This window comes from Orycteropus afer, unplaced genomic scaffold, assembly GCF_000298275.1.
Source record: "Orycteropus afer afer isolate SDZICR_OR568_19922 unplaced genomic scaffold, OryAfe1.0 scaffold00233, whole genome shotgun sequence".
NCBI lineage: Eukaryota > Metazoa > Chordata > Mammalia > Tubulidentata > Orycteropodidae > Orycteropus > Orycteropus afer.
This window is the reverse complement of record NW_006921820.1, coordinates 3,076,190-3,101,840: the sequence shown is the minus strand read 5'-3', so window position 1 is coordinate 3,101,840 and position 25,651 is coordinate 3,076,190. Positions and strand designations below refer to the sequence as shown.

Below are 25,651 nucleotides of genomic sequence, written 5' to 3'. Positions count from 1 at the left end.
GTTTTGCCACTAGCTATGTGGCAATCTGCTTCTGTAAAGATTGACTGCTTTGGAAACCTATGAGGTAGTTTTACCCTATGCTATAGGGTCACAATGAGTCAAAATCAACTCAACAGCAGTGGGTTTTTTGGTATGTGATCTGGCACAAGGTACCTCAGTTTCCTCATCAGTAAAATGGGAATAATTATAATCATAACTAACTCAGAGGACTGTTTTAAGGAATAAATGAGTTAGTATTTATAGAGCACTTAAAACAGTGGCACATAGGAAGAGCTATATTTACAACAGAAGTGTTTAATATATGAGCTATTGGTCAGGTATGTCTGTCTTATAAAGAATTTTCTATATCCCAAACTCACTGCCTGCCCTAGACAATCCTGTAACTGTTTTTATTATCTAATTTGTCTTTCCACAGAGAATAAGGCATCGATTAAGTTTTCATTATAGCATAATGACTGTTAAACTCAAACTTGGATATTTAAAAACAACAGCATCAGGTTAGTATTACCTTGCTGTTAAAAATACATAGAAATATAAAAACACTCATACCTTTGGCTTGGGGGAGGTTAAGGAATTGAAATTAGGAAAGGTTACACAGAAGGCTTCAACTCTATCTGAAATGAGTCATTTCTTGGACAAAAACACTAAAGCAAGTAGGCAACGTATCATCTGAAAATCTGAATGTGGGTATACAGTTTCATTATCTTATTCTCTATACCATTCTTTTTTTTTTTAAATTAAAGAGGCATTTACTTGCCTATATACAATAAAAGGACAATTACAAGTAGAAATAACAATTCTATATCCTTAAATTTATCATCACTGGTACCACACTCATGGCCACTATAACAAAGGCATTAAAAAAGGTCTTCTACTCTGTGTCTGAGAGCACTGAAATGCCCTCTCCCCCTCAATTCCTTTCCTGATTTGTTCAGCGGTGTGTTGACGCTACAGCTTGCTTACCCATGGGAGTTTATACTTTGTCAAGGCCCAGTTCCTCTGGAGTGGAGATTCCCAATTCATTTAAAGTTGGTCTAAGTTCCTGGATGACATAGGGGTAGATTTCCTTATGAGGTCCTGCTTTGTCCTGATGAAAAAGATAATATTCATACATTTAGCTCTCTGAAAAGCCATCTCCATTACAGAATGAACATTAAAATGTTTTTAATCACACATAGAGAGGCTAGTAGCATAGAATTAATACAGGTCACCTACTTTTAAGTTAACACATTTATTCAATAAAGAGGGCAACTTATTTAGGCACAACCAAAGTAGTTTTTTAATACACTTTGTGAATAAGAAATTATAAGATGATTAGACTGAATCTAGAAAAAACATTTTAAAGCCTTGAGCTGCTGGAAAAGAAGGTGGCGATGACAGAATTTTGTGAAGGTTATTAAATGTGCCTTGCAGGCTACAGGAATAATTAAGTTAACACAGGAAAAGTTTTTTAATTTGTCTCTAATTTGAGACCTTAACTGAATTAACCACCAGTGCTGAATGGATTGATAGCCTACAGAACCCTTAATTGTCTAACTCATTGTAGATAAAGCAGATACACAGTAATAACACATTTGCCCCCTTACAGATCTTGAGTTTCTTTCACTATGCCATATCTTTTCACGGGGAGGTATACTTGCAGACTACTTATTTTTAGGGTATGAGAGTTTTGAAGAAAGGTTATTAGAACATGAAGAAAACTTATTAGAACATGTCAAGGTTCTTCAGGGGTAATCATTAAAAAGGTAAATGGACTAAGAAAGTGCCAAGCTATTATTCTGCCTTTAGCAAATTCTAGGTTTCCTTAATTGAATTTGTAAAAAATAAAATACAAAATGCAATTTATTTATTCATTACAGAAAAGTCAGAAATTATAATCAAGCAAAGGAGAGGGGAATCGGTATATATTCTCCCACAGTTTCATATATATTTATCTTTTAAAATAAAATGAGGTCATACCACAAAAAAATGTAACTTTCTCCAATTAATATACTATGAATATTCTCAATGTCAAATACGTTTCTACATTAATAGTTGTATAGTAATAAACTGTTCGGGATGTTCCACCTTAAGAAACCACCCCATTTAATTTCTTCCTATCTCATGTAGCAGAAAGATTAATAACCTTGTAGTGAAACCACTGTACATCCTTAATTATTTCCTTAAGATAAATTCGCCAACGAAATTGCTGAGCAAAATGGTATCATGAACAATTTTTAAAGGCCTTTGATAATGCCATCAAACCACCCTCCAATAAGATTGGAACTCCAATGTACATTTTCTCTAGCTATATAGTTGTTGGTTGGTGTCATGGAGTAGATTCTGACTCATAGTGACCCCATGTGACAGAGTAAGTCTTTCTCCCAAGGAGCTGCTGGGTAGGTTTAAACTACCAACGTTTCTCTGAGGAGCCAATCACTTAACCATTACACCACCAGGGCTCATTCCTCTAGCTATATGAGAACTAATTTTAGGAATTTTAACAAATGTAAAACCACAGAATATGGTGATACCTATCAACAGCCCACCCACTTCGAGAACAACTTTAATATAGCTATATCACTGACCTTAACAACCTCTAGGATGCGAACAGCACTAGCAAAATCATTTAACCGCCTGCATGCCCGCAAAGCAGCATCAATGATTTTAGGTTCTGGAACCAGATCATAGCCAACAAGTGTGTTCATTCCTGTTGAATTAAAAAGAAGGGCCACATCAATCAAGAATATCACAACTTAAACTACAATTTCGTTATACATATTTTTACTGAACCATGGCCATGTTATCTGTTGGAGCCTCTTTTATCTATAAAGGCCTTTAGCAAAATCTGGATGACGAGATCAGTTTATTACTGGAAAGAAACCCATGCAGCAGCATGCAAATTGAAGAGAAAAAAGCTCTCTTAAATGCAAACACTAGTTTCACAATAATTAGCTCATTTCTATTCAAACAAGATGGCCACTTTCAACTCACATCTTTAACTCTCAGTGCAACGTGTGTACTTAAGTTGTTTTAAAATCGATTTAACTGGAAGAGAATCCAAAACCATTAGGGAAAATCTTAGGGAGAGTTAATGAAGCCCAAATGAGGACATTAAGGAGATATTACAGAGAAACATTAGTGCACAGATTCAGAAACATTCAACCAGAAAATGATTCGGCATGATTACTTTCAGCTCTGCACAAAATGACACATCATAAAATTTAAGATTCTCTTAATGGGAACACAGAATTGCTGTTCTTTTCATTATTTCTACTCAAGATCATTCAATAAGAATTTCTCTGGGTGCAGTGAAACAGAGTCATTACATTTCCTGCAGAGAAGTGTGAAGCACTTAGAATTCCTGTTTTTATTTAAAAATATTTAAACAAAGGACACCAGTGAACAAAATGCTAGAATATTGGCACAGAGACTGAATTACCCTACACTTGGAATTAGTGACTAGTTATCATTAATGCTACTTACCCATTTTATAAGGGCATTTATAATGTTCCTAGTTTACTTAGACTGGACATTTATTCAGAGCATGACAAATCAAAACACCATTACCCAGAGGGGAAGAGAATCAAATGACCACTATATAAATTTTCTGCAAGATACAAAACTGTTAACTCTTGTTCACTTTGACATATCATTATAGCAGTGGTTCTCAACCACGGCAATTCTGTTTCCCAAGGAATATTTGGCAATGTCTCGAGACATTTCTTGTTGTCACAAGTGGAACAGGGGATACCAATGGGATCTAGTGGCTAGAGGTCAGAGGCTGCTAAATGTCCTACAATGCACCGATCTGTCTACCCTTCACCAAACAAAAAATTATCTGGCCCAAAAGATTAAAAGTGCCTGCTTTAAAACTCTGCTGTATAGGAAATACTCATAGGGAAGCCACAATGTTTCTTAACTGTAAGTTGTATGATGACAACCAGTTTACATGATGCTTTCAAAATAGTTGCTTTTGACAAAGGAATGGAAAGCTACTTAGCAGTTGATATTTCTATACCAAAATAGACAAATATGCCTGTGTTCCAATTACCTTTACGCAATTCCCAAGCATCAATATTTGGCTTATTGAAGTATGTCACCCAGCGAGCATCAAACTCCTCATCTGTCTCATGAGACCCGTGGGAGTAGCAGCGAACTGACTGGACAGCTAAATGGAGAAAAAACACTAATTTCAATGTACAAAACAGTATTTTTTTATTTAACACATTAAATTTTGAATCCACTATATCATAGCAGGGAAATTATTCAGCAGGTCAAATGAAATAAATCTTATGTATTAATATAGAAAGATAGCTTAAAAAATTAAGCAAAGAAAAGCAAGTAGAACAAAGTATTATATGTAGATTTATGTTTATTTTCCCTAGTGTCTAATGCTAGCTTAAAATTGTTAAAAGCTGTTCCCTATGGGAAAAGTTTTTGTTTTATTTTAAATATCAACAGTGGTTATCTTCGAGAGAAAATAATTTTATTTCTTTACACATTTCTACAATGCTTGACTTTTTATAATAAGTAAAACATTAAATATTAATTTAAAATAATATCCAATTTAGGTTTTAAACAAATTTGCAATATATACTTTCTTGATAAATTTTAAAAAATTTTACACTCTTCAATTATATTTCAAAATAAATTACATTATCACAGCAAAGCAATGTTAATCTTGGATAGTGCTTTACCAAACTATAGCCCCCTCCCCATGTTGTTGCTGTAGTTGTTATTTGCCGCTGAGTCAGACCCGACTCATAGCAACTGACCCTCCTTGGGTGTCCGGAGGAGGTATCACTATGGAAGTAGATTGCCTAACCTTTCTTCCGAAGTAGATTCTGCTAAACCCCCTAAGGGGGAACACGTCCTCTGATCTACTCTCATTGAAAAAACATTTATTTCATCAGAGTTCTAAGAAGTCAGAAATTTGAAGAGAACATTGTTAAGGAAAACTGGCTTTTTCTTGCCTTTAACATTCTACTCTCAATCAGTATACTCTTCATGGTACCTTAAGAAAAGCCCTTCCATTTTTATTTCTGCCTGTCAAATGGACACTGAATTAGGAGCTGGGAAGTCTGGATTCTTTCTAAACAGTCTCTATTGGGGTGGGAGAACAGGAAATTTTACCTTTGGGTCTTAGGAGGCAGTACAACCTAGTCAGTGCTCAGATACCTCCAAGTTCTCTCTTTATTCTCCCATTGTTTAAACTTGGGAAAATTCACTCCAATTTGTTTCCCATCTGTAAAATGGAAATACCAGTATCTCAGCAGATTGAGAATCAAATATAAAAGCAGGTAAAACTTTACCCAGGGCTTAGCATCTGGTAGGCACACAATATATGGTAGCTATAAATTAACCCTTATCTAAAAAATTTTAATTGATCTTCTATTTAGGGAATCATAATTTATAGATACAAGGAGCTCTAGTAGCATAGTGCTGAAGGCACTTGACAGCTAACCAGAAGGCTGGTGGTTCAATCTACTTCCGAAGTGATACCGCCTGGGAAACCCAAGGAGGGGTCGCTTTGACTCGAAAGCACGTAACGACAACAACATTATACTTAAATTACCATGAAGCTATAACAAAATACACAAAACCAAACTCATTGCCATCAAGTTGGTTCCGCCTCATTGTGACGACCCCTCCTTGGGTTTCCGAGGCGTTATCTGTACAGAAGTAGACTGCCCAGTTTTCCTTCTGAGGAGTGGCTGGTGGGTTTAAACTGCCAGCCTTCTGGTTAGCAGTCAAATGCCTTAGGCACTACGCCACCAGAGCTCCTATACCTATCATTAATCCTTCAGGATCACAGCACAAGTCCTAATCTTTCCAGAGACCCTATATCATCCATACAACCCAAGCCCAAAATGCAGTGGGACGTGCATGTTATGGACTGGAATCCAAGTTTTAATTTCTATGACAAGAAAAGAGAATGGGACTCTAGACCTAAATGTATTTAATAAGTGAAAATATTTAATCAAAACTGTATGCACATATAATACATCTTACAAGACTAATTTTCACATTTAATATACTAGAAAGCAATGATTACAACCACTCTCTAACCCAGTTTTCAAGACTTTAAACTTACTTTTTTAAAAACTAAAGCTCTTCTAACTTAAAGTGCAAGTATAAAATGGTAAACCACTTTGAAAGATAGTTCAGTGGTTTCTCATCAACTTAACATCTATCATATAACCCAGTAATTCCACTTTCAGGAAATGAAAACATGTCCACAAAAAATATGTATATAGCAGCTTTATAATAGCAAAAAAATGGGAACAACCCAATGCCCATCAACAGATGAATGGATAAACAAATTAAACACTACTCCGCAACTGAAAAACAAAAAACCTACTGATACAAGCCAACAACATGGATGAATTTCAAAACCACTAACTGAAAGAAGCCAGACACAAGACTACATAGTGCAGGATTCCATTTATGTGAAATCCTAGAAAATCCAAGCTAATTTACAGTGACAAAAAAATAGATCAATGGTTGCTTGGGGTGGAAGGCAGAAAACAAGTACTTGTTTGATGAAAATATTTTTTATGTTTTTTTATGGTAGTGGTCACATAAGAACCTTGGGTAGCAGTGGTTAAGTGTTTGGCTGCTACCAAAACAAAAGGTCACCAGCTGGAACCTACCAGTGGGAGAAAGATGAAGAAGTCTGCTTCTGTAAAAATTACAGCATTAGAAACCCTATGGAGCAATTCTATTCTTCCTATATGGTTCCTATGAGTTGGAACTGATTCAAAAGCAATGGGTTATTATGGTCACATGGGTGTAAACTTTTGCCAAAACTCAAATTATAGACTTACACACTAACAATATTACAGTTTATTGTATGTAGATATCTCAAGAAAGTTGATTTAAAACACATTGAGAAACAGTAAAGAAACAACTGGCCTTTATATGACAGATTTGCACAGAAATACTTCTTAGAACAGTATTCTAGCATATTTCTCTCATGTGAAATAATTTCAGATCCATTTTGTTTTACATTAAATAGACACAACTGGGAAACTGACAATTTGTTTTATGGCTATTGGCTAATGTTTCCTTCCCTTCACTGTGCTATTTAGAAATCAAGTCATAGCTATATAACCGTCCTTTCACATAACATTACCATGTAACTTCAGAGGTTTAATTTGTCCACATGCGATCTTCCCTAATTAGCAACCCAGACCTTGGTTGTAACTTTGATAAAACATGCTAAAGCTTTGAATACCACCAGCACATTAAAAACTCTTAACATATTCACTGGAACACCTGCCTGGAATTCAGGAGTGGCCCCATTCAGTATTTATAAACTGAGTTGCCTGCAGGAATTTCAGTCCCAAAGATAAAAATGCTGCTGATCTGGCACATACATCTGCCGCATTCAGGATATAGGGCATCATGCAGATCCAATGGTTCTCTTTATGCAGGTTTTGACTAATAGCTAATAACCTAATGCTTCTATATGAAGAACAATTTGAAGACTTGAGCCCTGAAAAATGATTATGAGACCAGGGTACCCCTGCTTTATAATGTCAAAGGAGGCAACTGCCTAAAGAAATTAGGTTCAACCTCTGATGCTTACTTTTAATTTTAATGAACTTCACTGTCTCCCTACCTAACTGACCAATTATATCATCCTTATCCTTTTAAAATGAAACTCTGTTCCACCAAATAAAGCATCGATCTAGTTTGAAAATGAAAGATTTTTGTCTATTTCCAACTAATTCACTAGCATTTTGTTTTAAGGAAAAAAAATCCTTACTATATTATACCGGTTGCCTTGAGTTGATTCCAATTTATGGCAACCCTATGTACCCTTAGAGAAAACTTGTTCCATGGGGTTTTCAATGGCTTAATTTTCAGAAGTAGATCACTAGGCCTTTCTTCCAAGATGGATTCAAACCTCCAACCTTTCCATTAATAGCCTAGCACACGAACTGTAAGCACTACCCAAGGACTCCATCCATAGTATATAGTTGTTTAGCATTAAAAAACCAAAAAAATTGTACTTACATTGTTTGATCAGGTTGGTGTGGTTTTTTTTAATTGATTTGGGTGAAAGTTTACAGAGTAAATTGGTTTTCCATTCAAAAGTTTATATACAAGATTAGTGTAGTTCTAACTTAGGATCAATAGTCATACAACCTAACTTTTTGTCACTCTTTTGCTGATATTCTTTAAATCAGGTTACCAAAGCATAACTACTTTAAACTTTTTCATATTGTAAATCATCTCCACACTCAACTTACATCAACTGCAGTACACCAGATATTCTAAGGAAAAAAAGGAGCCTACTACTCTACCTACTGCATTTGAAGAATGTAGTTCTGAGTCACCAGTAACATTAAAGTCCTTCGTTACAAAAGCTATAAACAAAATATCAAACAACCAACCCTCTAAGGTCAATATTTTCATGATAATTAAATGTGCTTTAATACATCTCAACTTGGTCAACCCTCAGAAAACGTTTCTTGAACTGATGTTTACATTATTTAAACTTGAATTTCCTCCTTGTGGGGTAGATGGGTAGAGTGGAAAGAGCTGGAGCTTTGGGGCAAACAAACATGAGTTTTAATTCTGGCTCCATCATTCACTGGCTATGTGACTCTATGCAAGGTAAACCCAGTTTCCTCATTTAAAAAATAAACAATGCTGTTGTTATTGTTGTTATGTGCCGTCAAGTCGGACCCAACTCATAGCGACCCCTCCTTGGGTTTCCAAAGCAGTATCACTACAGAAGTAGATTGCCCCATCTTCCTTCCGAGGAGTGGCTGGTGGGTTTGAACCGCCAGCGTTCTGGTTAGCAGTCAAGTGCCTCAGGCACTAGGCTACCAGAGTTTCCACAAATAATGCTACCTCCTTGAAATCTATGAAGATTAAGTGAGATTATGTATGTAAACCATCTTGTATATTATCTAGGTATCAGTAGTTCAACAATTTTTCAGCTCATTCCTTCTTCCAAGACAACAGTTTATCTTTCATTCTACCCAGGAAAGTAAATGTTTCATGGTAACCACTTCCTTTTGTTCACTGCTGGGCATGCCTCTGACTAAATGGGTGGAAGCTTTGTTTTATTTTCTAACTGTGAAAATGACCAGCAAAGTAGATCCAAATTAAGCAGATTAATAGATCATCTGCAATGATCTGATCACCTCCCTTCTGGGAGTCCTAAATTACAAATCGGTTGTGTTCCCAAAAACCCTTTATAAAACAACTGTTGAGAATATCAAACATCCACTGGGAGCACACATCCCTCTTAGGACAACGAAAAACAGACTCTCCTACATGGTATAAATGATATTTCTAACTCTTGTAACGAATGGGTAAAACAGGATCTGTAGGGACATGCCCTCCCACATGCTTTTTTTTTTTTTTTAAGAACTTGTTTTAATTCAACATTATGTGTGCATTTAGTCTCACTCCCCATTTACCATCCCCTAATCCTATAGTAGGAGCTCTGGTAGCATAGTGGCTCAGGCACTCGACTGCTAACCAGAAGGCTGGTGGTTCAAACCCACCAGCCACTCCTCGGAAGGAAGATGGGGCAATCTACTTCCGTAGTGATACTGCCTCGGAAACCCAAGGAGGGGTCGCTATGAGTCGGGGTTGACTCGACGGCACATAACAACAACAACAACCCTAATCCAGTCTCCTCCCCCCTCCCTGCCCAGTGACCTCCCCCACCACCACCCCCAAGCCTCCGTACCCCTCATAGTTATGTACTCCCATGTGTCCTGCATTTCCTCCATGGGAACGTTGCACCTCTGGTGCCTCGTGGTCGACTGTTCCAAGGGATGCATTTTTATAGAGTATGTGGGTGTGTCACATCTACTTCCTGGAAGTAGACTGCCCAATCTTCCTTCAAGTGGCTGGTGGGTTTGAACCACCAGTCTGGGTCGTCTGCATATACATCCTGTTTACTATTGGACTGAGAGCCAGCCCCTCGGAGTGAGTTTTATTCCAGGTCCAGAATGTATCCCAGGACCACAGTATTGGGGGGTCTCACCAGACTCCATCTGACCAGTAATTCTGGTCATTATTGAGTTTTTGGATTTTGTTCCACGTTTTTTCTCCCACTCTATCCAGGATCTCCAGATTTGACCCTTTCTGGGTAGCCAGGCACCATCTTGTTCTTCTAGTCTTGAGGGCCAACATGTCCTACGGCTGACTGCTTCCAAACGTCCTTGTATTTTTTTGTACTCTTCTTCAATTCCGATGATAGGAGACCATTAGCTGCATCTTAGATGGCCAACTGGGCAAGCTACTTCCATAGTGACACTGCCTCGGAAACTCAAGGAAGGGTCGCTATAGTTGGGTCCGATTCGACGGCACTTAACAACAACAGATGGCCGCTTGAAAGCTTTTAAGACCCCAGTAGCTATTCATCAATGCAGGATGAGGAACAAGGCTGTTACGTACTTTGTTGTGCCAATCGGGTCTGATGTCCCCCAGTACTATGGTCCTGATATAGTAGATCCGTTGGATCTCTCCCCCAGTGTCCCATATGCTTTTAATATCTTGTTTTTCAGGCAAACTACACAGGCATTTAAGAAGCCCTGATGGTACAATGGTTAAAAGCTTGACTGCTAACCCAAAGGGTGGTGGTTTGAACCCATCCAGTGTCTCCTCAGTAGAGAGAGTTGGTGATCTGCTCCCATAAAGACCAAACCTAGAAAACCTTATTGGGTTGTTCTATTCTGTCATAGGGTCACTATGAGTCAAAGACTCAACGGCACCTAACAACAATATATAGGCAGTAGGGCCCTGGGTGGCACAAGTAATTTGTGCTCAACTACTAACCTAAAGGTTAACGGATCAAATTCACCTAGCAGCACCATTGAAGGCAGATCCGGTGATCTGCTTCTGTAAAAATTAGACCCAAGAAAAGCCTATGGAACAGTTCTACTCTGGCACACACGAGGTCCTCAAGACTTGGAAATAACTCAACGACAACAGGTTATACAGGCATTTAAACACTAACACATCAGCCCCATTTCCACCTAGTTTTGAGGCTTCTAAGGCAAGCTATTTTGGACAATACTGCTCAGTGCTTTTTTACAACCTAAGGTTCCAGAGTGGGAAAAAGGAAGCTGTGAAAAATAAGGGCAATTTAGAGGAAATGACCATGCTGGGCCCTCAATCTGAAAAACTATTTCTAGTACTACTTTTTGGCATTCATTCAAGCACTCATTTTAAAAGAAAAACAAAGCTAATGTATTTCAAAAAATTAAGGGGCTCATTAATCTCTTGGTTTCAAATTTAGTTAAATCAGATGGCTTTCCATTTAGTTAACTAATCAGCTTGGACAAAGCTAAAGAATATATATTTTGTTGGTGGTATTTCTAGGAGTGAGAGAAGGAATGAATAATGTGAAGGGCACATTAACAGGTTCCAAAATAAGGTTATTGAGGTGCTTGGCTTAAAAACTCCTACCCTTTCAGCGGTAAGCCAGCTACACAGGTTTTAATGATTGGCTGAAGAACCTAAACATTATTTAAAACATCATAATCATCTAGTTGAACAGTGACTGGAAAACAATTTCAAGTTGGAGCCTTCCTCATAGACCAGAGTCTGGGTTGCTACCTAAGTAGAGCAAGCTTGACCCCACAGGGTCAATTCTTCTAAGCTCTTTTTCAAGCATACTATCATTTATCCTCTTCCAAGAACCTTAATCCTTTTGACTTTTTAATTGCATAAAAATCTCTCCAGTCCTCTAGGGATCTATAATATGCAAATATGAGGCATTTGTTTCTGTATTCATTTGCAGAGACTCCACAGGCTCCAGAACCAGCTTAGTTGTAATCTTTACAGAAGTAATTTCTCTAGGCCTGGATTTTCCAAATTCCTGCTGCGTGGGTTCAAAACAGGCAACTTTTGGGTTATTAACCAAGTGCAGACCGTCTGTGTCACCAAAGAACCTTTATAATATGCAAAAAGAAACATAAAGCAAGTATGTATTGCCTTGGGCATTTTCTATGTGCCTAACGTTACTTATCTTATTTAAATCTCACAACTACCAAATATTATGCCAAGTTTGAAGATGAGTTGATTCTAGCTCATAGTGACCCCTCCTTGGGAAATCTCTACGGAAGAAGATTGCCCAATCTTCCTTCCCAGTGGCTGGTGGGTTTAAACCGCCAGTCTGGTTAGCAGTCAGATGCCTTAGGTACTATGCTACCAGAACTCCCAAACCAGGCTTAAGATGGTTAAATAATACGCCCAAGGACACACAAGTAATGTCAGAAAAGTAGCTGATTGATACTACTTATTACCAACACTGCTTCCTTGTGGCAAATATTAAGCTGTATGGAAGAAACATTGAAATTAAAGCTTTTGGTTATGGATTACATTTAGGTTGGGAATATAACACCTAGATTAATCTGTGTTCAAACTTATTAAGAGGAATCCCTTTAACTACAATTTGCAAAAAAAACCTCTGACATTTTCCCAACCTACCACAAAAATGTAGGAAATCTACCCCAAAATCTACCTATATGAAAAAATTTAAGTAGTATTTGATACTTCTCAAGAGAGAAGGAACGAAAAAACAAAATTTGACAAACATCAGGATGGGCCAAATCTAACTATGGCTAAGAAGGAGAAAATGAATGATTCCATCACCAATAATGGTCAGTTTTCCAAGGTAGACCTCAGTTTCCTCTTTGGTAAAACAAGATAGCCAAAAGTGTACTCCAGCCCTAACATTCTACAATAAATTACAAACAGCAAAGTCTAAATCGAATGAAGCAAGATATATTCTATAGGTTCTGAAGTCTAGCTAAAACACCCAAAACAGTCAAGGGAACAACGTTATCAGCTTTCAGTTTCTGAGGTGTTTAAATATGCAAACTTAGGGGCTGAATTTCCTTATTGTAGCATACTATCGTCATAAACCAAGATCAAAGTGCAGTTATTGTAACTGTATGTACAGTTCTGTACACAAAATCTCTTGTAACACGTAAAAGGAGAAAGTAAAACATTAAACAAGAATTAGCACAATTATACACCAACAATCAGGCTTTTCTAATCTGAATCAAAAATGAAGCTTCCCCATGCTTGTAAAACCAGTATCCCTGGATCTGTGATACTCAGTTTTCCAACTGTAATATTCTTATCATAAGACCTATCAGTTCAGGTTCTCTCCCAGACCTCAGGAAATAGATAAAGTCATTTCAAAAGTGGAAAAATTAAAAAGTGGCATAGCAGTCCCTAAAACTGACAGAACGGGCTGTGAAGCTGACACACAAAATGCTATCCGAAAGAAATGCCTGATTTAAAAGAAAAAAAAAGTATATTATGTTCAACACGCAAACGTAACGTATCCTCGGAAGACCTTGGAGATGACGGTACCCGGATTCTGGAGGGGTCACCCCCACCCTGAAAGACGCGCCCAGTGGCTCAATGTCACCTTCGCCGAGGCGCTGCAGGCCAGCGACAGCCACTCCCGGCCAGGTGACCGTGGGGTCAGCGCCGGGACACGGTCACGGGATGAAAACCGAAGGGACCAGGTGGGTGCGTAAGAAGCGGCGGTGCCCAAGAAGCGGCGGTGCCCAGGAGCGCTGCGCCCGCTCCTCGGTCCGCCCGAACCTGATCGGTCTGTGATGCCCGCCCAAGGAAGTCGCTTTGAGGGAGGCCGCGAGGTCAGGTCCTCTAGTGCTCCATAACTCGTGACGGCTGCGAGTGCTGCCCTACGGTCACTGGGTACCGCCGCCAGCCCGCAGGGCAGGGGCTAGGCCGCGGGGGGAGCCCGTTCTCGAGTGACGGCGGGGGCCCAGGTCACCGCAAGGACACGCAGGAGCAGGCAGTGGCAGGCAGGGGCCTTACCGGCGGCGGGGCCGGGGGCCGGAACAGAGTGCAGACTGCCTCGAGGGCTGGCCCGGGCGGCTGCGGCGCAGCGGCGGAGAGCAGCGCCCAGCATGACAGCGATGGCGGCACGCAGGATAAGCCTGAAGCAAAGCCGGGTGTGAGCGCGCGAGCGCCTGCGAGCTCACGGGGGCTGGACTCACGCACAGACGCACGGTGGGCGGAGCGTGAAGGCCCGCCCACCGCGGCGCTCGCGCCTCCGCGGGAAGGGGCACCACGAGGCCAAGGGCGGCCTACGGCGGCACATTAAGGACAAACCAGGTCGCCGCTCGGCCCTATCGCCGCCGGCCGCGTGCCTTACACAGCTGCCACCACCGAGCGATGGTGGAAGCAAGTGGGGGGCGAGAGGAGGGCAGTATCTATGGTTCGACTTCGGCTCAGGAGAGTCCATCTCCTTAAAATTGGAACGGTAACAATAACAATGACAAATTATAATAAGAATACTTCTTTGCTTACCACCAAAGTTTGAGGCTAACAGAATGAATTAAAAAAACCGCTTGCATGTAAGAGACCTTACAATGAATTATTCTTATCACACAAACCGGCAAGCATTTAAAAATTACTCCAGCCATTTCACTTTACAGGCACTTGACTGCTTACCAGAAGGCTGGCGGTTCAAACCCACCAGCCACTCCTTGGAAGGAAGATGGGGCAATCTACTTCCGTAGTGATACTGCCTCAGAAACCCAAGGAGGGGTTACTATGAGTCAGTCCGAGTCGATGGCACATAACAACATACCACATCCACAGTTCTGAGGATTTTCACCTGGATGTTTCTAGCCAAATGCCCATCCCTACTCCCAGCAGAAGAGCCCTGGATCTATAGCAGACCTCTCTCAAATGGGATTGATCAAGTGCCAATGTCTTAACATCTAATCTGCCTAACTAGCTACATCCTGACTTTGAGCCCCTGGGCAAGATGACACCTTTCTAGGCCTAAATTATCTCACTGTCAAGCAGAGTTGAAGAAATGGTCTCTTTAGTCTTGATAACTCATTCTCTAACCCTGAGACCATTGAAGAAAGGGGATGGACATTCAGGCCCTCTTCACTCCTTGCCCTCTCCCCAGGGTGTTAGCAGCTGCCCTTTTTTTCATCCGCAGCAGTGTGGCTTTATGGGTGTATGAACCTGGCTGGGAAAGGCATTAAAAAAGCTTTCAAAGCCCCTGCCCTTACCCCCTCCCACCACCCTAACCAAAGGACTTCTACAGAAGCTTTGAACACTTAGTAGTTCAATTAATATTCCTCAAATCTCCAAGACTAGAAGCTCAGGATGAGGTCCAAAACCCAAACCCATTGCCATCAAGTCGAATCTGACTCATAGCAACCCTATAGGTCAGAGAATTGCCCCATAGGATTTCCAAGCCTGTAATCTTTGCAGAAGCAGATTGCTGCATCTTTTTCCTCAGACAGCCAGATGGGTGCAATCTGTAGACCTTTTGGTTAGCAGCTGAGAAATTAACCACTGTGCCACCAGGGCTCCTTAGGATAAGGTCAGGGCTCCCATATTACGAAAGCACTGGGGTCAACTGCAACTGAGCACAACTGGTCTCTCATGTCAGGGTCTCTCTACTTTGCCAGACAGGCCTTTACATTGGCTACTAGAATATTTTTTTAAAAAAAATACAGTAACAACTATCATAAATGTTTATTATCCCATCTAAGCTCTGGTAGTGTACTGCCTAAGGCATGACTGCTAACCAGAAGGACAGTGGTTCAAACCCACCAGCCAATGCTCGGAAGGAAGACTGGGCAATCTATTTCCGTAGTGATACTGCCTCGGAAACCCAAGGAGGGGTGGCTGTGAGTTGGATCGGACTCAACAGCATGATTTTAAGCCTCTTAATAACCCTGAAATAAGCATTCCTATTTTATGGATGAAGGAACAGACTCAAAAGATAAACTTGGTCAAGAATCAAAAACCCATTGCTGTTGAGTTGATTCGACTCACAGCAACCCTCTAGAATCATATAGCTAATAGATAGTGGTAATAAAGAGTTAAGCCTTTCTGATTCCAGAAATTGTTTTCCTTCCCTTAACCACCACTGAAAAGTAGCCTTTGCCAACCTCTCAGTGAATGCTGAACCCCCTGCTACCTTGAGGGAAGTTTTTAGCCTTCATCACTGTACTAGTTTTCTATTGCTGCATAACAATTTTCCACAAACTTAGAAGATTAAAACAACATCCATTTATTATTTCCCAATTTCTGCAGGTCAGAAGTCTAGGTTCTTTGCTCAGGGTCTCAACAAGGCTGACATCAAGATATTAGCCAGGTCTGGAGGTAGGAGGTTCTCTTCTAAGCTCATTCAAGTTGTTAGCAGAAATTAGTTTCTTGCAGTTCTGGACTGAGTCCCCATTTTCTCTTGCTAGTGGTCAGCCAAGAACCACCTACAGCTCCTAAAGGTCATCTTCAGATCCTTGATACATGGCCTCCTCCACAGGCCCTCTCACAGTACTTCAGCTTATTTCTTCAAGCCAGCAGGAGAGTATTTCTGACATTTCACCCTCTATAAGGAGCTCTGTTGTTGTTGTTGTTATGTGCCATCGAGTCAGACCCGACTCATAGCGACCCCTCCTTGGGTTGTCGAGGCAGTATCACTACAGAAGTAGAGTGCCCCATCTTCCTTCCGAAGAGTTGCTGGTGGGTTTGAACCGCCAGCCTTCTGGTTAACAGCCAGGTGCCTTAGGCACTATGCTACCAGAGCTCCTATAAGGAGCTCTAGTGGTATAATAATTAAGGCATTTGGCTGCTAAGCAAAAAGTGAGTGGTTTGAACCCACCAGCTGTTCCACAGATGAAAGAAAGGTGAGGCAGTCTGCCTCTGTGAAGATTTACAGCCTTGGAAGCCCAAAGGGGTCACTATGAGTTTTTTTTAGTTCACCCACTATGAAATACCTCACCTAATTAGGTCAGGCCCACAAAGGATAATATTCCTTTTGATTAACTCAAAGCCACCTGATTAGTACCCTAATCTCAGGAATGATATTCCATCAGATTCATAGATTCTGTCTCCCAATCAAGAGCAGGGGATTATACAAGGCATTTACATCAGGAGAAGTGAATCTTGGGGGTTACCTTAGAATTATGCCTATCACAACACTTAGGTAGGGGAGCCTCTGCTTGTTGCCAGGTCTATGCCCAGATGTGCTGCCAGGTCCCAGCCATTCTGGTGGTTTTAGAGTGCTCCTCACCTGATGGTTTGAGATCAGACATCCTGGCCCTTGACCAAGGCCATCAGGGTCTTTTGTCTCTTCCTGCCACCTTCTGTCCTGGAATCCTTTGCTGTTCCTCAGGAGAAGGAGCAGCAGGGCTTTTGATGCCTGATGTCATCATAACCAGTCAAGCAGTCTGTCAGCTTCTTCCTGCAGCTCAGAGCCTCCGCTATGTTAGAGTTGTGATAAGCCATTTCTCTTGATGTGTACAGGGGGGCATGATGACATTATTGAGAAGCTTGTGAAGGCAAAGACACTGTTCCACCATCTAAACATCTATTAAAGGGTTATTCACATAGAAGAAAAGTTATCTTCTCTGGTAGAAGTTAAGCACACATTGAAAAAAATGAATCCTGCCATTTCAAGTGGAAGTGGACCCTGAGACCATCAGTCTGACTGATCCTACCTTACTTTTATTCCCTCAAGGCCTACTTGAGCACCTCCACTGATGGGGATCTTACTATTAGACTACTCTGAAAATGGAGATGAAAAGAGAAGGCATCTCAGAGAAGGGTACTCTTACTGCTATTGAATTATAGCTCTGCATCCAGTAGCCATATGCCCTTGGGAAAGTTATTCCTAATTCCTTGGACCATGGTTTTCTCACCTATAAAATGAGAATGATAATGGAACCTACCTAATAGGTTTTTGGGAAGATTACATGAGATAATGCATGTAAAACACTAAGTTCTTGATGGCACACAATAAGGGCTTAATAAACAGTAATTGATGGATGTTCTCTACAAGGAGGTCTGGTGGTGTAGTGGGTAAGGCATTTGGCCGTTAACCAGATCAGTGGTTCAAATCTACCAGTTGCTCCACAGGAGGAAGATGAGGAAATATACTTCCACAAAGATTTACAGCCTTGGAAAGCCAACAGGGTTTGCTATGAGTTGGAGTCAACTTGATGGCAGTGGTTTTGGTTTTGGTTTTATTTTCCTTTTGAAAATTGTAGGAGGTACTTTTCCCAGGGCAGGGCAGGTTGTAAGACAAGAGGAAAAATCATGGAGGCAGGCAAACATACAGTACAGACCACCTGGGAATCTGGAAGAGGGGTGGCAGGAGGAAGCTGCCTCTGGGAAGGCCATCAAATAGGTAGGAGGGCTCTAATGGTACTGTTTCCTCCCTCTCCCACCTCAAGTAAGGATATTCACTGCAACACTGTTCATAATAACAAGTCCAAATTGGACAATGGAACACTTGTTGTGTGCCATTGAATCAATTCCAACTCACAGTGACACGATAGGACAGAGTAGAACCGCACCACAGTTATTTCCTAGGTTGAAAGCTCTAAGGTAGCAGATCTCCAGTATTTTCTCCCATGGAGCCATGGGTGGGTTTGAACTGCTGACTTCAGTTAACAGCAGAGCACTGAACTACTGCACCATCAGAGGGCAGTCGTCAAAAAAAAAAAAAAATGATACAGAGCTGGCACATTATTAAAGATGTCCAAGATATTACTAGTATTAAGTGAAAAAAAACACTTTATAAACGGAAGAACCCGTTTTATTTTTAAAATACCACACTTTATCTATGCACAGAAAAAAATGTCTGGAGAGATACAAATCATGTAACTGTTTTTAAAAGTTTTTTGTTTGGTAAGATCTAAGGTATTGTAAAGAGCTCTGGTGGCATAGTGCTTAAGGCATCTATCTGACTGCTACCTAGGCTGGCAGTTCAAATCCACCAGTCACTCCTCAGAAGGAAGAGTGGGCAATTTACTTCCATAGAGATACCGTCTCAGAAACCCAACAAGGGGTCGCTACGAGTTGGATCCAACTCGATGGCAGTGAGTTTTGTTTTGTTTTTTTTAAGGTATTATAGCATGGTTTTAATTTTATTCATGTTTTTCTGTATTTTCTAAATTATTAGTTTTATGATCAGAAAATCATTAAAGAATGTAACTTTTTGAGATATACTTCATATAGTATAAAATTCAATGTACTTTTTAAAGTGTACAATTCAGTGAATTTTATTATGTTTAGTATATGTTGTGCAACCTTCACCATTATCTAATTCCAGAACACTTTCATCACTCAAAAAAGAAACCCTATACTCACTAGCAGTCACTACCCAGGCATTACATTTGCCAGCACAAATCTGCAGAGACCCTGATTCATGAAGGCCTGGAAATTCTGATAATAGAGGCCTTGGTAAACGTAAACATTCCACGTTCCTCTTCCCTATTTCCACCAAAGGGAGTGAGAATACCTATGATAGTCAGTAGGTGTCAGAAACAACCAGACTCCCCAAGTCAGATACACAAGACCAATCTCCATGATGACTTGTTTCTCCAAAAGGTGGAGGGATCTCAGATGGGGAGAGAGGCTGTGGTGGGGATAGGGGCAACTTTGGCCACTGTTCATAGGGTTGGCCACTAAGGACTTATGTATAGCATCAGAACAGTTCAGAAACCTAGTTCAGCAAATCTTTATTCATTCAGTCAGTCTGAGGGCCTCCTGTATGCCAGGAGCTGGGCAGGGAACAAGGCAGACGAACTGTTAAATCATGGCCTTATGATTTAGAGAGATGACTGACAAGTAAAGGACCACACTAATGAGGGCACAACTACAAAGTGAGATGTGTTTTCTGAGAGGAAGAAACCTGATCTCACCAAGGAGACCTTCCTGGGGCTGAATTAATCCCAGTGAATCAGGGAACTAGAGCGTCCCTAGTGGCCCGCAGCATGTTGTTGTTGTTGTTGTTTGCCGTCGAGTCGGCCCCGACTCATAGCGACCCCTCCTTGGGTTTTAGCGACCCAATGGATGACAGTTCCTGAAGCTTTTACTAATTTGAAGCTGTGGAACCCAAGGCCACATAGTAGACCCTTGCAAATACACCTTTAAATCAGCAGCCCTCAGCTCACACAACAAAAATCCCTCCTTTGCTTGGCCCTTACACAGCAAGTCCCCTGGGATGCCAAGAAGACAGGTCAAGTCCTGTTCAGGAGAGGGTTAATGACACAAGGAGAAACCCTCCTTTTTCTGGCTGTAGTTGTTAGATCTCTGGTGGTATGCCTAAGGTATGTGACTGCTAACCAGAGGGCTGGTGGATCAGACCCACCAGCCACTCCTCTGAAGGAAGATGAGCAATCTACTTCCATAGTAATACTGTCTAGGCACTCTGGTAGCGTAGTGCCTAAGGCACTTAACTGCTAACCAGAAGGCTGGCGGTTCAAACCCACCAGCCACTCCTTGGAAAGATGATGGGGCAATCTACTTCCGCAGTGATACCCCTCGGAAACCCAAGGAGGGGTCGCTATGAGTTGGGTACGACTTGATGGCAAACAACAACAACAATGCCTAGATGTGAGATAACAATGATTGCTTATGGAATGGATCAAGTCCCTCAAGGCCCAGCTGGAGGTCTATCACCCATTTGACCACAAGTTCTAGTCTTGGATTACATACATTTATGTTCTCAAATAGAGTAAACTCTTGACTTTGTGACCTCGCAATTTTCTAGGGTGACCCTTCACTGCCACCTCTAGCCTGGAAATGTCCCAAGGTAAGGAGCCCAAACTACCAGGCTGGGTCCAGTAGGTAAAGATAGATGACTTAAAGCTCTAAGATAAAGGTATTAGAAAGATGGAGTCTTACCAAGAGGGGCTTCACACTCTCACTCCTTAGCTCCTGAAATAGATCCTGTCTCTGAGGTACTCCCCTAACATCCCCCCCAACCCCAACATCCTCCCCACCCTGTGTTCCAAATCTCAGGCCTCACCCACTTCCCATCTTAGCCTTGAGAGGGTGGCACGAGAACATCTGTGTGGTGGTTATGTTGTGTGTCAACTTGGTTGGGCCTGGTTGAGTGGCTGGGAAGCTGGTGGTAGTTAATCCCCATGATGAGACTGGCAATCAACTCCATGGTGGGATCTACCACAAGCAGCTGAGTAGCTGTCTTGGGGATGTGGTCTGCTTCCTGTATATAAGGAGCTTTGGGAATGGTCGCTAGCCTGTGGCACACTTGGACCCTGCATGTAGCTGTGTCGTTGTTCAGCAGCCTGCCATGACTTAAAATGTTGTTGTTGTTATGTGCCTTCGAGTCGGCCCCGACTCACAGCGACCCCTCCCTGGGTTGCCGAGGCAGTATCACTACGGATGTAGATTGCCCAACCTTCCTTCTGAGGAGTGGCTGGTGGGTTTGAACTGCCAGCCTTCTGGTTAGCAGTCAAGTGCCTTAGGCCTGCCATGCTCTGGCGACCTTGGGACTTAAAATGGACTTAATGGCCTGCCATGTAGTTTGGTAACATTGGGACTGTGCCTTTTACTTGTCAACCTTGGGGCTTCTCAGCCTCAGGAGCCAGCAGCTGTCTGAGTGAAGTGGGCCGGGAGCAGGAGGCAGAGCTGGACCCCAAGGTTGAGGGGCTTTCCCCCAGCCCCTAGAGCCTGGCACTTTGAACTTGGACTTAAAGCCTCCAAATTGGAAGAATAAACTCCTGTTTGTGAAGGCCATCCGATTTGTGGTATACTTCCTGTCAGAGCAGCACTAAGTAACCAGAACAATCTGTTACTTTTCTTTGGAGCCTGCTCCTAGTTCAGCAGGGCCAGAGGCAAGGTTGAGTGAGAACTCACAGATGTTAGGTCCCAATGGTGAATCAGCATGTCTATCAGAAGCCTAGGAGCTCTGGTAGCATAGTGCATAAGGCACTTGACTGCTAACTGGTGGTTCAAACCCACCAGCCACTCCTCGGAAGGAAGATGGGGCAATCTACTTTCGCAGTGATACTCCCTCAGAAACCCAAGGAGGGGTCACTATGAGTCGGTTCTGACTCGATGGCACACAACAACATCAGAAGCATGACAATGAAACCTACAGAAAAGAAAGCCTCTTTCATGACATGCTTTCTGGCATGGGAGACTCAGCCTACACTCTGTTGTTACCAAAACCCATTGCTGTCCAGCGGATTCCAAAATCCTGTAGGGCAGAGTGGAACTGCCCCAGAGGGTTTTTAAGGCTGTAATCCTTATGGAAGCAGAATGCCATATCTTTCTCCTGTGGAGCAGCTGGTAGGTTCGAACTGCCAACCTTTTGGTTAGCAAATGAGCACTGAAAGGGCTCTTTTGTTATTGCTGCTGTAGGTGCTATCAAGTCATATCCCAACTCATAGCAACCCTTTGTGACAGACTAGAACATCAGGTTTTTGGTTTGGAATCTTTACAGAACAAGCCAAGCCTAAGCCCACTGCCATCGAGTTGATTCCGACTCATAGTGACCCCCATTTGGTTTCCAAGGCCATAAATTTTTATGGAAGTAGATTGCCCCATCGTCCTTGCATGGAGCAGCTGGGTGAGTTTGAACTGCCAACCTTCTGATTAGCAGTCAAATGCCTTAAGCACCGTACCACCAGCAGGTATTTCTCCCCCAGAGCCTCTGGGTGCATTTGAACACCAACCTTTTGGTTAGCAGCCTACCAAAGAAGCATGCTAATGCTCTGAAGCTGGGAAAACAGAGGAAATGTGTTTCCCCTCTCCTCCTGCTCCCAGAATGAATTTCTAGGCTGAAAGATTTACTTGACTTTAAACGACCATCCAATAGGTTGAATAGGAAGCCTCTTCAACCATCCCTCCACGACATGATTGGCAGCCTCTTGCTTGCACACTCTTGGTGATGGAGCTCTCAATGTCAGACCACAAGTAGTCTTGGAAGGTTGACCCTTTTCCAGAACAAAGACCAGTCTCCTTTAAGCTTCTACCCTGCAAACCTATTTATTCTAAGTTTTATCATTTATTTTACATATCCAGGATGAGCCCAGGGCACCTCAGTTGTCAGGATAGTTTACATTCTTTCCACCCTTCTTGGGTATCCCCAAGAGGGGTCAGACAAACACATCCAAGCCCTTAGCTCTTCCCAGGGACTCATAAAGAATAGGAACTTGTGGAGGGCAACCAGGACCTGGATCTGAGTAACAAGAGGGCTCCCTGGTTCAAAGCTCAAGCAGAGGTACTGGGGGGGGAGGATCCTGAAGAGCCCCTCCTGTCAGCTGCAGAACCTACCTATTGATCACCTGCAGAAGGATGTATTTCAGGGTTCTGCCAGCAAAGTGATTGACAAATATCTTCTTCCCCATCTCCTTTCCATGGCACTGCCAAATTACATGGGGTGAGGTCTGCTTATAAGATTCTGAGGGTATGAGCCCATTTACTCACCAGAGCTCTTCCAGGAACCCCCACCCCAGCTGACTTGGGAGTTGGGCAGAAAGGCTTGAGACTGTTATCTCCCACCAGTCAGCTGTGTAAGGCTGGAGGTGGCAGCTTATCAGGAAGCTTGCAGTGATTCACAGTCCAAATCCCAGCTTCTCTGCTGAATAGTAATTTCCAGCAGTGGATTTATGCTGAATCTCTCTTCTCCCCCTCCCCCAAGGGTGTGCTGTCCTTTCTCAGGGAGAGAAGGCAGTGAAAGGGAGAGCCCAACTCCTGGGAATGGGGTGCTTTGTGCCAGTCTTTTGGGTAAGGCTCAGTCAGTTGACAGAAGGCTGCAGACCTAGAGATTCCAGCTGTGGCTGCCATTCTTGGGAATGACCCCCCGGAGAGTTCACCACTGCATGATGGGCTTCTCCCTTTCCTTAGTGGTGATGCACAGGGGGACACAGGCCCGCTTCCAGCCACAAGACTCTGAGGCCAGAGTGAGAGCCAGGGAGGGAGTGGAAAGCCAGGGACTGGGCAGTGTCCGTCTCTGTGCATGATCCTGGAGACTCCAAAGGCCAGGATGCCAGGCTAGAGGACTGAGACACAAGGAGGCAGCCCACAGCTGCTCTGCAATGGCAAGTGATTAGGAAAAAAAAAAACTGGGAACACTGCCATTTTTGTGTTTCTTTTATTGAAAGCAAAACTCCAGCTGGGGGCTCAGGGGAGGAGGCATAGAGAGTTCTGTCCTGGGTCTCTCCCTCTGGGTCAACATGGGAAAAGGATGGACATTAAGAGTTAAGAGCCCATGGAGACACCCCTGCCACTATGATTTCAGGATGCTCATTGGAAGCAAAGGAAGGAAAATTCTATGGGAAACTGTCCTGGAGGGGGACCAGAATAGGAGCCCCCACAACTCCACACCCTTCTCCTCTCAAGCAGTTGGTTTCCTACACCCTGTCCAATGATGCCAAGGATTGGGGTGACTCCAAGAATTCTCCATGCCTCATGGACTCAAACTATGAATGCTAGGTGCCTTTAACCCTTGTGGGTCTTGAGCAAGGTTAACTGCCCACCATTCCCTCCCTAAAGAAGTCCCCATACGGTCCATAAAAGCTGAAAGTGGAGCCACATGTCTCCAGGCAACACAGGCAGAGGGGCTCCCTTGGAGTCGCTGGGGATCCTCTCCTGTCAGTCAAGGATACCCTCTAGGGTTCTACGCTCCCAGTTTGAGTGTCTGTGTCCAGGTGATAGGCTCAAGAGGACCGACGCGTGAAAGGCTGGAGATGCGTCTGAAAGTGGAGACGCTGGGGACAAGATCCAGTCCATCTAGATGTCTGTAACCCTAGAGTTTTCAGGCTGTCCGGTCCTCGTCTGGAGATCCTCGCTCGGGTTGTGACCGCTTCGCGGAACCTTCTCCAGTTGTAGGCTCCCCTAGGCTCCTCTTGGGCGTAGGCGTGGCTGACGCGGACGAGGGACCGGGATGAGGGTCCGGAGGCTGGTAACCAAGTTGGCGAGGATCCAGCGCGTCCTTGGAAAGTAGGATGGCGAGGCCAGGCACATTCTTGAGCACACTGAGACTGGCGGGAGGATCTCCTGGTGGATTACCCGCCGTGGGCCCGGGTGGGAGGCTCTGCCACACCTCGCGCACGCTCCGGTAGCGCAGCCGCGTGACCTGGTGTAGGCCCGCCAGGCGGCGCTTGAGGATCTCGGCGCATGTGACGGTCTTGGTGGTGGCCCGACCGCAGCCGCTAAAGACGATAGCGCGCGTGGCTGGCTGCGCCATGCTGGCGGTTGCGAAGGACAGCAGGTTCCGGATCTTGCTGCCCTCCTTGACCCGCATGTGCACAGCTCCCGGCGCCAGGTCGGCGAAGGGACAGGACCCCGGGCCACCCCCCTCGGTCCCGCCCCCCGCCGACGCCTCCTCTGAGCGCACCTTACGGAAGTTCTCCATACGCCGTCGTCGCCAACACCGCGGGCTTCGCCATGGGGCCGCCTCAGCCCCGGGGCTGCATGGCCGCCTGTCGCTCCGGACAAGGGTCGGCAGGGGTAAGGGTGCAGAGGCGACGTAGACGTTGACGGGCGGGCTAGGACGGCGCGACCCTCAGCACTACTTCTTTTCGGTGGTCGCTGCTTCACTCTGCGCTCTCCGCGCCCAGCACTGCGCGCCTTTAGCTGCCCGGGAGGCCCCGCCCCTGCCCCCGCCCCTAACTCGGGCCCGCCCCGCCCCAGTTCCAGCCACTCCAGCCTGTCCAGCCTCTCCAGCTTCTCCAGCCTGTAGGACCAAGTCCGCTTCCAGGGCGTGGGAGTGCGGCGCTGGATGAGGCGCAGCGGCGGCTCCAGTCGGTGACTGCAGGGGCGAAGTTCCCCTATAATGGCCATCAGCCCTTCCCGAGCCAACCCTCGTAAACCGGCAAGCAAGATAAAAACAGCTTGCGGTGCAAATGCCGCTTGAGCAAGC

At 43.4% G+C, this 25,651-nt stretch overlaps 2 protein-coding genes across 2 annotated transcripts; both read right to left on the bottom strand.

Moving 5' to 3' along the window:
• Window positions 1-973: 973 nt before the first annotated feature.
• Window positions 974-13,909, bottom strand: LOC103203869 (cytochrome c oxidase subunit 5A, mitochondrial). The gene is made up of 4 exons (XM_007948950.2): window positions 13,816-13,909; window positions 4,034-4,150; window positions 2,568-2,689; window positions 974-1,087 (listed from the first exon to the last, which is right to left on the bottom strand). Exons 1-4 carry the CDS (start codon window positions 13,907-13,909, stop codon window positions 974-976), a joined length of 447 nt encoding a protein of 148 aa, XP_007947141.1.
• A 10,635-nt stretch (window positions 13,910-24,544) lies between these two features.
• On the bottom strand, window positions 24,545-25,275 carry RPP25 (ribonuclease P and MRP subunit p25). Its single transcript, XM_007948949.2, has 2 exons — window positions 25,265-25,275; window positions 24,545-25,169 (listed from the first exon to the last, which is right to left on the bottom strand). Exon 2 carries the CDS (start codon window positions 25,142-25,144, stop codon window positions 24,545-24,547), a length of 600 nt encoding a protein of 199 aa, XP_007947140.1. The 5' UTR covers window positions 25,145-25,169; window positions 25,265-25,275.
• Window positions 25,276-25,651: the final 376 nt, after the last annotated feature.